Source organism: Rhinoraja longicauda, chromosome 6 (assembly GCF_053455715.1).
Source record: "Rhinoraja longicauda isolate Sanriku21f chromosome 6, sRhiLon1.1, whole genome shotgun sequence".
Lineage (NCBI taxonomy): Eukaryota > Metazoa > Chordata > Chondrichthyes > Rajiformes > Arhynchobatidae > Rhinoraja > Rhinoraja longicauda.
In genome coordinates this window covers 13,045,898-13,062,061 of record NC_135958.1, presented here as the reverse complement: position 1 = coordinate 13,062,061, position 16,164 = coordinate 13,045,898, and the positions used below count along the sequence as shown (strand labels likewise).

Genomic DNA, 16,164 nt, shown 5'->3' with positions numbered 1-16,164 from the left:
TGCATGTTTAATGGTTTTAATGGTTAAAGATATTTTTCTAACTAAAGAATACAATCCCCAAAGCTAGTTCTTTTAAAGCTAGTACCGTAAATTTTAAAGCTGAAGTAATTGTTGATATGGAGAACATAGAATGGTGATTTTTTTCCCCACCCCTCTTTTTAAACAGGTCTATTCTGTTGGGGACCAAAGGGCTGGACATATCTCACATCTCTCAGCGACTGGAAAGCTTGAGTGCAGCCACGACCTTTGAACCTCTTGAGCCGGTCAAAGACACGGATATACAGGTAAATGGGCATTTGCTGGTGTGCCTCCTTATGTTCTGAATCAATTTGTTTTAAACGCTTGCAGAATTAAGTCACGATGAATTTTAATGATATAGTCCGTGTTCTGGTCTTGCCTATGTAGGAAAAATCCTTCCATACTTCCTTTTGAGCTGTTAGAATTGATACCGATTATCAATATTGGAAAGATATCAGTTTTATTGATTTCAGTGGGCTGAGTATTAACCCTGGTTTTGGGTAGTTTGAGGACTCCATTGTATACCTATTGATTGTGGAGAAGCAAGTTTAGTAATTTGAGTTTTGGCTTTGTTTTATGGCAATTCGTGTTTTACCAGTTTTATGACAGATTTCATCTTTAAAATGTAAACCTTTTAATGGTATGGAGGATTCTGCTTCTGCTCAGCCCTCTGCAAACTCCTCATCAGGGCAGCAAAGTGTCCCATTCCTCACGGCTATCATCGCCAGTACATCCCCACATGGAACGAAGAGTGTGACGCATGCTATGACGCATTCCGGTACGCTGAACCTGGCGAAGAGGCTGCCTCCAAGGCTGCGGAACTGACAAACTGCCTTGACAAGAAGCGCAGAGATCGGTGGGAAGAGACAGTCCAAGGAATTGACTTCACACACTCCAGTAGGGTGGCGTGGAAGACCTTCAATCGCCTCACCGGTCGAAGTACCCGCCCTAACCATTGCCCTGTCACGGCCAACTCCATCGCTCACCAGTTCCTGGCCAATGGCCATTCCAAAGACGCGGACAAGAACCATACCCTTTCTGTCAACCAAGAATCCACTAATCTTTGGAAAGCTCCAGGCGCTGATGGGCACCTGTCAGCACCCTTTTCCTCTGCAGAACTTTCTTCTATCATCTCTCAACTGAAATGTGGAAAAGCTCAGGGTCCTGATAACATCCCCCCCAGAATTCCTGAAACACTGCTAAAGTCTCGGCACAGAACAACCTCCTGCGTTGCTTGGCCGGATTGTCATGGGGCGCCAGGACATCTACTCTTCGAACCAGTGCTCTTGCACTCATGTACAGCGCCGCTGAGTAGGCCGCCCCGGCATGGTGCCGCAGTGCTCATACTTGCAAGCTAGACGCCACCCTCAACGACACCATGCGGATCATCACTGGCTGCCTACGCCCTACTCCGACGGATCTCCTGCCGGTGCTCGCAGGTATCGCACCCGCCAAGCTTCGCAGAGAGTTCTTCACTCGTAGGCTGGTGTGCAAGGCCCCATCGGACGCCAAACATCCTTTGCACCACCTCGCCCAGGATTCACAGCAACTGGGACCTCAACGCCTGTCATCTTGTCACCCTTTCTCCCGTCATGCAACGACCCTCTGTGGCTCCGGTTTCAACGTACTAGGAGCATGGAGAACCAGCTGGGAACAGACATCACGACCTCCTCAATTCACTGTCGCACCGAACACCACAGCCCCACCCGGGTCGGACATGCCCCGCAAAGAGTGGGTCGCCCTGAACCGGCTCCGCACAGGGGTCGGCTGGTTCAATGCCAACATGCATTGTTGGGGGTTGCGTCCATCAGTAGCCTGCGTGTGTGGAGCAGACCAGCAAACAGCGCAGCACGTTATTTTCGACTGCACTGTCCTCCATCCCCCTGGTGGAAGGGTAGACCTCACGGCCCTTGACAACACCACATTGCACTGGCTACAGCGCCTGGAGGGCGTTACATAATTTCTGCTGCCTCAAATGCAAGAGGAAGTATGGCGGATTTCCATTTTTTTCATTTTAACCAAATATTTATGTATTTGCAGACGTAATAGTTGGCCAGCATTGCCCGTTTTTAATTGGGCTTATGAAAATGTAAAAATGCTGTCTTCTTGAATAGCTACTGTCCTAGAGATTGTGCTTGGCAGTGCTGTTGGCTAGAGTGTTCAAATATTTATTTCCAGCAATAATTAGAGGTATGGTGTGTGATGTGAAACTACACCAAATGATGTACCAATGCACCTGCTCTTCTAGGTGATAGATTTAGGATTTAGGAAATGCTCTTGAAGAAGCAAGGGTTGCACCTGGAAAGGGGTACACCACAACTTTGAAATGCCAGTAGTGAAAAGTATTAGTAGGGTCGAGGATTGTGTGTCAGTCATGCTGGCTGTAGGTTGGGGCTGAACTTCCTGAGTGGATGATTGATTACTTGCATTCATCAAGGAAAGCAGAGTGTTTACCTTCATACTCTTGCTTTTGTACCCGAAGTATTCATGTGATTTATCCAGTTAAATACCTGGGCAATGGTTACTCTAACGCTGTTGATTCAGGAGAAATCTATGGTTGTAATGCCATCGACTGTAAAGAGAAAGTGTTTATGTTCTCTCATGTAAGTGACTGCTATTGTTACTTGCCACTGGCAGCCTGAATGTTGTCTGGGTTTCTCAGTGTGCAGGATCAGATTGCTTCATTATCTGGGTAATTGCAAATGGAATTCACTTTGTTCGGTTGCCATGAAAAATGTTCACTAAAATCTCATGATGGCAGGAAAGCTGTTGAGAAAGCAGCTGAAGATGATTTGGGTTAGGTCATTTCCTCAAGGAACTACTGCCTAGGTTTGAGATGATTCATTGACCGCAATCACATCTATTATCCTTTTGGTGTGACTCAAAACTGGATGATTTGCCCCCGTTTTGTTTTTTATTAAATTTACTCGTACCAAGACTACTGTTGCCTCCACAGCCTTCTATGGCATAGAATTCCATTGATTTATCACCCTCTGACCAAAGAAATTCCTCCTTATCTCCTCCCTAAAAGAATGTCCTTGAATTCTGAGGCTATGATCTCTAGTCCAAGACTCTCCCACGTGTGAAAACATCGATGCACGTTGCCGGACATGCAGGTTGGTAGGTTTATTGGCCACTGTAATTTGTTTCAAGTGTGTTGTTGGTGGGTGGTAGAATTAGAGGGAAGTTGATGGGAATGTGGGGAGTGTAAATTAGGATTAGTGTAAATAGGTGGCTGATGATCAGTGTGGACTTGGTGGGCTGGTTTCTGCCCTCAGTGTCTCTTAGTCTATGGTAATTTATTCATCAGGTGAGATTTGCTTGCCAGTGTTTAACCTGCTGCCTTGAAAGTTATCTGATGGGACTCCAATATTTTTGTTAACAATTTTATTCAGGTTCAAACAAATTCAATTTTTCAGATTGACGGCATGTTCACCAAAAAAAAGTTGAATATTTTAATCATTTAGACATATGGTGTGTATAATGATCAGAATATATTGTGCTTGAAGAAAACATCAGTAGAAACCTGGAATTTTCCATCACAGGGATTGGCATTCAGTCAAGAGTATCTATGATGATTTTCGTCATTGCTTACCGAGTAATTTTCTTTCATCATTTTAGCTTTATTTTTTTCAATTTTTTAAATCTTTTTAAGTTATACACGCTTTCATCCATTTGGGTGTTCTTTACTTGACACATCTTCTATGTCAATTTTCTGGAAAACCACATGTCAGGAGTGTGGTGGATACTCTCCACTCGACTCAAAGAATTGTTTCCAACAATCTGCAAAACTCAATATCAATGAGCACAACAAGCCTTTTTGACTAAGAGTGTAGGAAGGAACTGCAGATGCTGGTTTAAACCGAAGATACACACAAAATGCTGGAGTAACTCAGCGGGTCAGGCAGCATCTCTGAAGACCTGAAACATCACATATTCCTTTTCTTCAGAGATGCTGCCTGACCCGCTGAGTTACTCCAGCATTTTGTGTCTATCTTCTTGACTAAGATTCAGTCCTGCATCCTGAATATATTTACTCACTCCACTACCTGCATAGCCTGTCAGCGGTGTATGTGCCAAGTAGAAAATGCACTGGAACAACTCACCATGACCTCTTTGTCAGTACTTTCTAAATCTGGAAGAACAAGTATTGCAGAGGTCTGATAGCAGTTGACCTCCAGCTCTTGCACACAATTGATTTGGAAATAAGTCAGCATTTTGTCATCACTGAATTTAATTGCTGATCTCTGTGCGACAAGGGCAGTTCAGGAAAGGAGCCCACTATCACCTACTTGAAAGCAGTTAGAAATAGGAATTAAATTCGGGCCATGTTAGCAACCCCCCACTGGGTGGTGGGGTGTGTTAGCATTCGGTTTACACCCACTTCAATGCCATGCCTTATCTTCAAAAATGCAACCTCCCTGCTCAAACTTATAGCTTTTTCAATTATTTACCCACATGAGCAGCATCTGGGTCCAGCCACATACATTTCCTCTTAATTCAGAAAAACATGATTAGTTGCAACCTGCAGAATGATATTTATTAATACACTCAACACTTTTACTACACTGTTCATAACACACTCCCCCCTACTCCCATGCAATTCCCAGGGCTAAAGTCTCTGCTTGATCAATTGATTGATTACTTTGTCCCCAATTAAACTACTTCGCTCCTTTCTTCAGCCCTTTCTGTTGTCCCTTTCCTCACTTTATGAACCATTACCGTCTCACTTGATCTGCAACAAAGTCACTCTCCATACTCCAATGCCATTTGATCTGAATGATGCCCGTGATCATTTCTCTTGAAGACAGAACATCAAGGGAGGGTGCGAACTTCAAATTAAATAAAGCTTGATGGAAATTACTTCCAAGTTCATTACTATTGTATTGGTGGGAAGGTGGACAATTTTCTCAATAATGAGGAAATTTGTCTTTATAGGTTTGCTCAGAGGTTGTTAGTATGATGGGTACTATCTACATAATGCATCCACAAAATCTAAAGCAGATATTTGATTCCATTCTGCATACAAAATGCATTGTTATTCTGAGAATAGCAGTTTAACAGTATATGGTTTGCAGACTAAAGATCTATTCTTTTCGATTAGTTTCTTATGCACCAAGATTTTGTACGGAGTATTGTACAGGTATCTATCCATTTCCTTGCCATGAGCATTTGTAAACTTAAAGATGCAGTTTGTAAAGAAGGAAACAAATCTTGTGTTTATGTTCTCTGTAACAAAGTATTTTATTTTCACTTGAAATAAACGTGCTTTCACGAGGCCAATGAGGTGGTGTAAATATAAAACTATTGTTGCTAAACTCTTTTTGCAACAAATAAAATGCATCATGAAACTTGTTGCTTCGATACAAACAATTTAAAGAGATGTGGAAGAGAATTCCTTTAAACCTATACTGTTACCGTTTATTTAACTTACAACTGCAAAATGTTGGCATCATACACGATAAGTAATTCAAGGCTACTTTACATTAATGTTTCATATGCTTCATTGCACTACGAAAGGAAAACTAAATCAATTTAGTTAGAAATAGATTTTAAATCACTTCATCAGATGTATACAGTAGCACTTATTCAAGGAAAACATTATTCCTTATCTTATCTGTAAAAAAGATTCTGAGCATTTGGAACGGAGAATGAAGTGGGGAACTGTAAAGTGCTTAAATCAAAACGTGGAGATTGTTATATGGATGAAGTGTGGTTAATGTAAGATTATGGGGAGAAGCATTAATGATGTTTCTAACAAAAAAGATAGTAAGAGGAATTTGTGGACATTAGAGTAATGTTTGAAATACAATGAAGCAAGCAGGCAAAGTACAAGATACAGTAGACTGAAGGAAGAAAAATGGTGAAAACACGAACCACGAAAGCTGCCTTATCATTGCAGCATTCTAATTGAGGGTTGCAGCTACAAACAGTAAAAACTATCTTAAATTGGCAATTGACATCATCCCATGCAGTAAAGAATGTGGGAAGTTATTAATCACCGTTAAAGCTCGAGCATTGCCAAGTTATTTTTGCTGTTTTCTATTTCTATTTCTTATTTCTTTTGTCTGCAATGACAGGTTAATTGATACCAAATTGAAATAATGGTCTGGGATTAAATAACATGTTGGAATTTAGACCAATGGCTGTTTGAAATTGTAAAACAAAACATTACTTTACAGTATTGATTAGAATATGGATGTGGATTTTTAAAAAACTAGTCAGCATACAATTGTCCATCATTACGTTGCTCTGTTACTTGACTAAGTAATTTTGACATGTCAATGGGTATTTACTTGCTCAATTTTATCTTTGCAGTTTTACAAATAGTTTGTCAGCTTGTTGTTGAGTGGAAGGAGTAGCAGAGGAATATCGGCAGAAATCTATATTAAATTGTTAGTTCTTGTTATCTGTTCGATTTGATGAATGTTTCCATAACAACTAAAAGGCAGTTGAGCGAGAAGAGTGAGAAACCGCATCATTTTATGAAGGTAGACACAAAATGCTGGAGTAACTCAGTTGGCCAGGCAGCATCTCGGGAGAGAAGGAATGGGTGACCTTTCTGGTCAAGACCCTTCTTCAGACTGATGTCAGGGGAGGGGGCGGGACAAAGATATGATGTTGTAGGAGACAGGAAGACTATTGGGTGATCTGGGAAGGGGAGGGGAAAGAGAGGGACAGAGGAACTATCTGAAGTTAGAGAAGTCAATATTCATACTGCTGGGGTGTAAACTGCCCAAGCGAAATATGAGGTGCTGTTCCTCCAATTTGCACTGGGCCTCACTATGACAATGGAGGAGGCCCAGGACAGAAAGGTCAGATTGGGAGTGGGAGGGGGAGTTGAAGTGCTGAGCTACCAGGAGATGAGGTTGGTTAAGGCGGACTGAGAAAAGGTATCGAGCGAAACGATCGCCGAGCCTGCGCTTGGCCTTGCCGATGAAGAGAAGTTGACATCTGGAACAGCGGATACAATAGATGAGGTTGGAGGAGGTGCAGGTGAACCTCTGCCTCACCTGGAAAGACTGTTTGAGATGACTTCTAGGTTCACAGACGTTTGTGAGTGTAAGAAGTGTAGGAGCACACTTAAAAAGGCAATCATGAGGGCAAAAAGAGGACATGAAATAGAACTGCAAGGCAAGGTAAAGGAAAATCCTAAGAGATTCTACAGGTATATTAAGAGTAAAAGAGTGGCTGGGGAAATAATATGTCTGCTTAAAGATTAGCATGACCTTTGTGTAGAACCATGATAGATTGGGTAGATATTAAATGCCGTTCATCTGTTTTTACCGAGGAGATGATTACGGAGACTAAGGAATTGAGGCAGAGGCATTATGATGTCTTGGATCATATACTAATTACCAGAGAAGAGGTGTTTTTAAACACCTGGTGGTTTTAAAATCCTGGCCAAGTGCATTTTCGGACTTTTTGAGGAAACTAGAGGCCCTTGCGGAAATATTTGCATTTGCACAGGTGGAGTTCCGGAAGACCGGAGGCTAATGTAACAATATTTAGAAGGATAGCAAGGATAAGCCATGGACTAAAGGCCAGTGAGCCTGATATCGGAGGTGGAAAAGTTGTTGGAGGTGATTCTTAGGGACAGGATCTACCAGCATTAGGAATCATCAGTGTGGCTTTGTGCCTGGGAGATCGTGTCTCATAAACCTACTTAATCCAAGAGGATCGCCGAGGGCTAGGCAGTGGATGTTGTCTATATAGACAGCAAGACCATTAACAAAGTCCGGCGTGGTAGGCTCATCTGGAAGGTTAGAGAGTATGGAATCCATGGTGAGCAAGCCAAATGGATTTAAAATTGGCTTGGAGGAAGGAGTCACAGGGTAGTTGTGGAGGGTTGTTTTCTGATTGGAAGCCTTAAAACAAAATGTGTGTGAGAGAAGAGAGTGACGAGGGATATCTAAATTTGCAACAAGATCTAGATCAGTTGAGAACGTGGGTAACACTCTGATATGTCAAACCAGGCCAGAACTTGCACAGTAAAAGGGAGAGCCCTGGAGAATGTTGCAGAACAGTGAGATCTGGATGTACAGGTGCATCGTTCCCTGAAAGTGGTAAGTCAAGTGGACAGTGCAGTGAAGAAGGCGTATTGAGTACAAAGGTTGGCACATCATAATGCAGTTGTATAAATCGTTGGTGAGATCACACTTGTGCAGTTCTGGTCATCCAGAAAACCTCTGCCTACCTACCTAATTCCTTCCTTAAGACTCTCCTTAAAACTACCTTTATATTTCAGATTTTTATCAAATATTTCTCCCTTGGTTTGATAAATCTCCTGTGAAAATGCCTTACGACAGTTCTTTGCTATAATAAGATGATGGGAAATAGAAATTGCTGATGGTTGTACATGGTAACTTGAAAATGTATTTTTTATATTTACAAAGAAGAGATTGTTTTCAAAAAGAATTTCACTAATAAACAGCAAAATACTTTGATTAAGCTCAGCTCTATGTACATGGTATTTATCTGGCAGACATCAAGAACTGATATTACGAAACACAGCTTTATTCTCACTAATTAATCCGCTGCAAAATATGCCCTTCAAATTATAATTTGGAATGCTTTTTCATTTGGGCAAAATAATAAAATATTTTTAATAGATAATACCAATTTTTATTTGGCCCAATTCTGTTTTTATTTGAAACTGTTTTTCCACATATGCTGAATTAATTCTGCAGCAGTTTCATGGTATAATTGGTATCAGTTGAAATGATGACGAGAGTATTGTTCTCTGGATGAACAGGTATCTTTGCATCTTGGTCGTCAATGGCGTAACCTGCTAATCTTACGACTTTGACCCCTTCTAGTCACTTCAGCTAGGGATGGGCAGTCCAGATGAAGTATCAACCCAAAACTTTGGCTGTCCTTTTCCTCCACAGATGCTGCCTGACTTGCTAAATTCCTCCAGCAGATTGTTGCCCCAGATGACAGCATTTGTAGTCTCTTGTGCATCTAAGATATTTCAGCCTTTGGTGGAGGTTGGTAGGAGTGGCCTTGTGGAGAGGGAGAGGGGGGGGGGGGATGGGAGAAGGGGGTTGATGTCTTGGGTAATAGATAAATTAAAGGAACAAATGCCAGTTTGGAATGGAAATGAAGGCAAATGGTAGAGTTGTACTTTTTTAATACATTGATTCTGACTATTTTCTGCTGCAGAAATAATGAAGAATAAGTTTCCTGCCATTTGTTTGATTCCCTTAAATTTATCTTACCTAGAAGTGCAGCAGTGCATGAGTGTTTTCTTTCTTTCTTTCTTTCGTATGTCAACTACAACAATCAAAAGGGGCAATTGGTGCTTCAGAGTACTGTAGTTGACGCTTTGAGGCAAGTTTTGTCAGTTCCGTAGAACTACCCAGGGTGGACGACGAGAATGTAAAGCAGCTCCCACCCCAGTGTTTTCTGTTGTACGTGCTTTTAGTGTGATTTAGATGGAAACAACGTGCCCCTGCAACTGAGCTTTGGTTCTCTGAAACTGTTTAAAAAAAAAGATAGTCTTAAAAAACCTGCACATAGCAAATTAGGAGAAGGTTGTGCTTTACTGTTTGTGTAAAATTGAACACAATGTCAGAAATATATTGTCAATTTTGCATCCTATTTTAATCTTAAATCCTGCTGCTGCAATGTGTTAAAAAAAAAAGAAAAGTTCGCAATCTGATATGTTGTGCACAGCAATAATGATTAAGAGGGGCAAGATTGTAATTCTTTCAGGACAGAAACAGACATAGTCATCACAAACAGACTATGGTCCTGCTTGTGCATTCAGTGTGAGGATGTACTCCTGGGATAGTGAGTGTAATCCAATTGGAGGCCACGTTTTGCTGTTTCTGGCATTGCACTTCAGTGAAAAGTGACCTGCTCTGATGTTGCAGTCAGGTTTAATTACCAAAATGGGTCATTTGGATTTGTGTTCATTCGGTACAGCCAGTTTATTTTTTTAATGGGATGACAAAGCTAACATTTATTGTTCATGCCTAATTGGAGCTGAAATAAGACAACAGTTAAAGAGTTGACTACACTGGGTCATATAATCATTATCACATGAAACACCTTAAAGCCATTGAGCCCTTTATGCTTGCTCTGGCACCCAATAAGATCATAGATGATCATTTGCCTCAAAATTTCCTTGGCTCGCCCTATTCTGTAAATAACCAAAAATCTTGAAAATGATATCTGAATCTTTGGAATTTGGTTAGAAAATTCCAAAGTTCAGTATATTCAACAACTTATTTAAGATGTCCAGGAAAAAACTGCAGATGCTAATTTATACCGAAGATGGACACAAAATGTTGGGGTAACTCGGACCCGAAATGTCACCTATTCCTTTTCTCCAGAGATGATGTCTGACCCACTGAGTTACTCCAGCATTTTGTATCTGCTATTTTAAGATGCTTTCTTGGATCCAGACATCCCTGTGAGAGGACACACCATCCCTGCATCTACCCTGTTAAGTCCTGTTAGAATTTTATGTTTCGGTGAAATCACCTCCTTTTTCCAAATTCTAGGGAGTCTACGCAATGTTTATTTAATCTTTCCTCTTGGGCCATACCATCTGTCTATCTAATGAATCTTAGTTGCTAATTTATCTCTGGCAATTATGTCCTCCTTTGTGTAGGTATAGCCAGGTCAGAACAAAACAAACCTGTTGTGGTCTCACCCAAGGCACTACATAATTGGAGTTGGATATCTTTATTCTTGAACTCAGAAACTCTTGCAAAAAAGGCCAACATACAGTTTGCCATCCTGATTGGTTGCTGTACCCGTAAGCAATTAGGATGTACGTATTAACTTTCTCCAATTTGAGTACAGCGACACAGGGTTCCTGTGAACACCAACACGTTTCAATCTCTCCCTGTTGAAAATCTTTATGATTTAAATTTTTTTCCATAAAATTTGCAATTTTTTCCTTGTATTTTATTATATTTCCTTATACTTTGGCACCTAGCTTTGTATTATCAGCTAATCCAGATATGTTACATTTGGCAGCATCTCTGGAGAAAAGGAAGAGGTGACATTTTAGCTTCTTTAGATAACTCTTCTCCAGTCTGAAGAAGGGTTCCGTCCCAAATCGTCAACTATTCATTTTCTTCAGAGATGCTGCCTGCTTAGATTTTGATCTATCTTTAAAAGCTTAGTTATGCAGGCCACCGATTCCTGGGATTCATTGTCGCTCAGTTCCATTAATTACTCTTAATACTTTTTGCTGATACTGATTTCTTTTTAGCTCCAGATTCTGGACTTGTCTCCACTATATACTGGAGATTTTTTGTGCCTTGCATGAGATGAACACAGTGCAGGCTAGACAGTATATTCTGGATCCAGAATTATTTAATTATTTGAACTTGCATTTTATAGTAGTGATGGTAAAATTCAAAGTTGTGTCTCTACATCAATGTTCCTGAACTCTAGTTGCTGGCACAGAAATCTCTGCTGTGCTGCTAAACTGGCATTTGACTGAATAATATTTTAACAAAATATATACAAATTGCATTTTAACTAGACCCATACCCAGAAATGATGTTGCAAAAATGCCGAATTTAACGATCTCTACAAATGTATCTTTGGATGATTTCAATAAATGAAATATTTAGTTTAAATTAACTTAAAAATTACAGAGCCCCTTGGATGGTTTTGTGCCGTGTAATTGATCTGCCTGGTTAATCTGCCAAAAAGGCAGTTTGTTTTTTAATTTGGGAGAAAAGTTTTGCATTTGGCAGAGTAAGTAGACAGTAGTAAATAAGACAAAATCAACACAAATTTTCTTGGTATTGCTTTCAGACTATTGGATTCTGTAGCTCTTATCAGCTCTTTGCTGTTTCTGAAAAGGGCATTTCCAGTTACGATTAAATTTGCTTGACTAAAATTTGCAGCAGTTAGCAATTAACACATGGATGGCATTTTAGCCTATTAGATACGTACCTCTGTTGTTTTTAAATTGATTCGTTTTTTATCTCTGATTAATCTTTCAATATTTTGAGCATGTCTTTATATTTTGCATTATTGATGATACCTGGCAGTGATCTGAATTAAGTCAACATTGTATTGTGGTCTTGTAGTCTGGTCTGTTGAATATTCAGCATTATTGGAGTTCCTCCATTATTCTGGTATAATTATGTTTTGGCTACAACTAGAAAGCTGGTAGTTTGAAGTCCGAGCAAAACACAAAGTGCTGGACGAACCCAGCGGGTCAGGCAGCATCTGGAGAGGCGGCCAGTCTGAAGAAGACTCCCAGTCTGAAATATGAGGGAAATATTTAATGTATGTCTGAAGAAGGGCCTCGACCAGAAACGTCACCTATTCCTTTTCTACAGAGATGCTGTCTGTCCTGCTGAGTTACTCCAGCTTTTTGTGTCTCCCAGCCCGAAATATTGCCTATCCATTCCCACCCCAGTTGCTGTCCGACCTGCTGAATTCTTCCAACACCTTGGTTTTGCTTAAGATTCCAGCATCTGTAGTCTCATGTCTCCAATTAGAAGTTGTTATTTAATGATTTTTTGATGTAATTATTTCTGTAAGTTATCCCGACAAAAGCCGAGTGGTTTATATTTTGGAAGATAGATAAAGAGACATAGATGAGAGGAATCTTCTGGCAGAAATGATTTTATATTGCATATTCTTTCTTACCAAAGAGGCCAGGAACTAGGAGACATGGATCAAAACTGTTTAGTAGCAGGATTAGAGGGGAGATTATTTTTTTTCCACTCGGGGAGGAATAGGGCTTTGAAGCTCACAAATAAGCTGGTAGAAGCAGAAATCCTCATCAGATTTTAAAAAAATGCTTGCACAAAAAATAAACTGCAGGAAGAACTTGGTGGGTTAAACAGCAATTGTGGAGACAAAGGGATGGTTGACATTTTGGGTCGTGACATCTATATACTAAAACTCTCCTTTGTTCGCTTGTTGCTGAACTACAGCCAAAATGGTATACGATAGCGAGACAATTTTAGGCCTACCTTTCTCACCGTCGTCCCGTGGTCCTATGGAAGAAGTTTAATTGAAATCGGATATATTTTTAAAGTTATTTACATTTTAAAGTTTAAAAAAACGCGCATGCGCAGTTGGGGCTCCGTTGATCTGGAACTTACGTAAGATGGCCGCCGCATCCGTGCGTACGCAGAACAAACACGTCTGCGCCTGCACAGTTGGGGCCCGCTGAGCAGGGCTAGGCCGCCTATCTCTTGGGGACGGGTTTGCCAGCTCCGTAGCGGCGGAAGAGCCATGCCTGGTGCCGGGGGAAGCAGTCGGAGCCCGGGCCTGGGCAAGGTGATGAAAATAGGTGCAAGGTAACCACGAGCCTGAGGTGGGCCAAGGGGAAAGGCGGCAGCAGCAGTGGTGAGGCCGGGCGTTGGTGGAGGTAGAGGCCGAGGCCTGGGCCTGTCCTCGGCTCCCCCGTCCCCCCTCCTCTCCCCGGCCGGCTCAGTGCCTTCCCCATGCCGTCCAGAGTCCAGCGGCTCAGCAACAGTGTGAGAGCCGCCACCATCTACCACTGAACATCCCCGAACCGGGACGGGACAGGACTCCCCCCCCCCCACCACACTCCCGCTCCACCAATGGTGACCGCCCAGGCCGGGAGGCGGGTTGCTACGGCAACTGCGGGTTGCTCCCGGGAGGGAGGGGGAGTGGGGAGCAAGAGGGGAGGGGGGAGTGGGGGAGGTGATGGTGCTGCACCAATGCAGGATTAGTGTGCATTAAAGTTTTGTGAAAATTATGAGTATGTGAAGATTAACATGGAGTGAAGCAAATGTGAACTAATTATTCGATAGGTCTGAGTTTGCATGTTTGGCGGACTTAATTTGCTCTAGTTCAGAATTGACTCTGCTGATGTAATTAATTTAGTGACAAGCAATCTTGGAACTGCATCATTTTCGATCTTTCATGGGAAAAAAGTTTATATTTGGCACTTAGCAGAAATAAGCCAGAATTGGCTCTGATCTCATCTGAGAGTCAGTACATGCAAGTTCTAGGGAGGCACGGATACTCTGATTTGATTTCCTGTCTTCAGCCAGTTCTGCTGAAATATTTTTGACTTGCTATGCTAACTTAATGTTTATTCTCCTTAATATTGATTGACCAGTTGAGTATTTCCCTTTTTTATTTTTATATTCAGCATTCAGAATACTTCTGGAAATAATTTAAAAATCCTAAAATCTGACCAACCAGTCCCATCATAGTGTGTGCTATCCTGTCTCTGTACAGTCTGTCTACAGTTAAACATCCCTTTTGCACATCATCTTTGTAAATCAGCATTTATGTTAAAATGAAGATTTTGCCACCTAGGATAAACAGAGAAACATAGAAAATAGGTGCAGGAGTAGGCCCTTTGGCCCTTCGATCCAGCACTGCCATTCTATATGATCATGGCAGATCATCCAAAATCAGTACCCCGTTCCCGCTTTTCCCCCATATCCCTTGATTCTGTTGGATGTAGACCATTTATCAAAAGTGGAAGTTAAATGAAAATAGTTGGAAAGAATAAAACATAAAAGTGAAGCCATCTTTTTGTAATCTCAAAGAAGCATTGAACGAATCCAGTTCCATTGCATCTTTAAATTCTCAAACTAAGTGACGAGGTGAGGATGAGGTGCCTAATAATATAAAAAATATATAAGTTGTATATTGGAAGGATGGATGACTATAAAGTAATAAAATCAAGATGTTTCATTGTCATATGTACAAACAACAGAACAACACAATTTTTGCAACTGCACAACAGGCCTGTAAATGCATTACATATATAAATAACACAACATTCAATAACGTAATAATACTATTGAAAAAAATGTAATCAGATTGAAGTAGAATGAATAAACAAGAATATACTGCGTTTGATTCAATGTAAATGTTCACATTAAGATTATAATACAGACCTGTAAAACAAAAGTGAGTATTTAGCAAGGCTCAAAAATGGGTAGGTACAAAAGTGAGGTTTTCAGTGCATTGTGGCTTTATTTTTCAGTTGGACGGAAATGTAACACAGTCGTGTGCTGTTTATAATTGAGCTTATTGATCAATCAAGCCCACACACTGCTACTTCTCTGATTCAGTGGTAGACACAAATTCCAGTTCCATTATAATGTAATCCTCATTAAAGATAATGATATTTATCAAGATAATGAGGCTTTTGCAAAAGGTTTGCATTTTAGCTCATTTGCTGTGTATGCTCAGTCTTTTGGGGAAGTAGAGGAACTGTGATTTGAGCTAAAGATTCTATTTTCCTCCAGGTTTAAAATTGTACAGCTAATTGCTATCCCAGAATCAGTAACTCCCACATTCTCCGTTCAAAAGGACTATATTTGGTTTCTGCTGAAATTAAGTGTTCTAAAACACTTTGCATTTTGTTCCTGCTGAGGGTTTCGTGCTCTCCATCTTCTGTTAACAGCCATTTCCAGAGAATCCTTGGTCACACTGTTTGATGCAAGTAGATGGTTTGATTTAATTTTTGTGGTAGATATCTTTTAACTTTGTTAAAAAATGAAGTACTGTTTTTTTGAATTTTTAAGCAATTTACACTTTTTTGGAACCCATGTTTTTTGGACCCATCTTGTCAATGATTCTCAGTTGCTTTGACAGAGGCATTCTCTTTTGCTCCTTCCAGTGCAAAATAAGTTTGAGAAATCTGAGTATAGCAATATTGTGGCTATGCAACTGATTTAGTAATCCAAGAGGCTGGGGCTAATAATTGAGAGGCTGCAATTAGAAATTCAACCATTTGCACTCATTTTAGAAAATCTGGAAATAAACTGTACAGGGTACGAACAAATGCGTCAAGAAATTGTGCTAACCTCAAAGGGAAGAGAAGCTCCGAGCCTTACTTAGCTTAGCCTGTATGTTCATAAGTGATAGGAGCAGAATTAGGCCATTCGGCCCATCAAGCCTACTCCGCTGTTCAATCATGGCTGATCTAATTTTCCATTCTCCTGCCTTCTCCCCATAACCCCTGACAACCGTACTAATCAATAATCTACCTGTCTCTGCCTTAAAAATATCAATTGACAGTCTCCACAACCTTCTGTGGCAATGAATTCCACAGATTTACCACCCTCTGACTAAAGCAATTCTTCCTCATCTCCTTCCTAAGGAAACGTCCTTTAATTCTGAGGCTATGACCTCTAGTCCTAGTCCGTCCTACCAGTGGAAACA

At 40.8% G+C, this 16,164-nt stretch overlaps 1 protein-coding gene across 1 annotated transcript in view; it reads left to right on the top strand.

Annotated features, from left to right (window-relative positions):
* The window catches only part of nup93 (nucleoporin 93), a 107,148-nt gene that overhangs the window by 16,624 nt on the left and 74,360 nt on the right, over positions 1-16,164 (top strand). Inside the window, exon 3 of the mRNA XM_078400475.1 lies at positions 167-284. Coding sequence (XP_078256601.1) covers positions 167-284 — 118 coding nt within the window. The remainder of the gene's footprint in view (positions 1-166; positions 285-16,164) is intronic.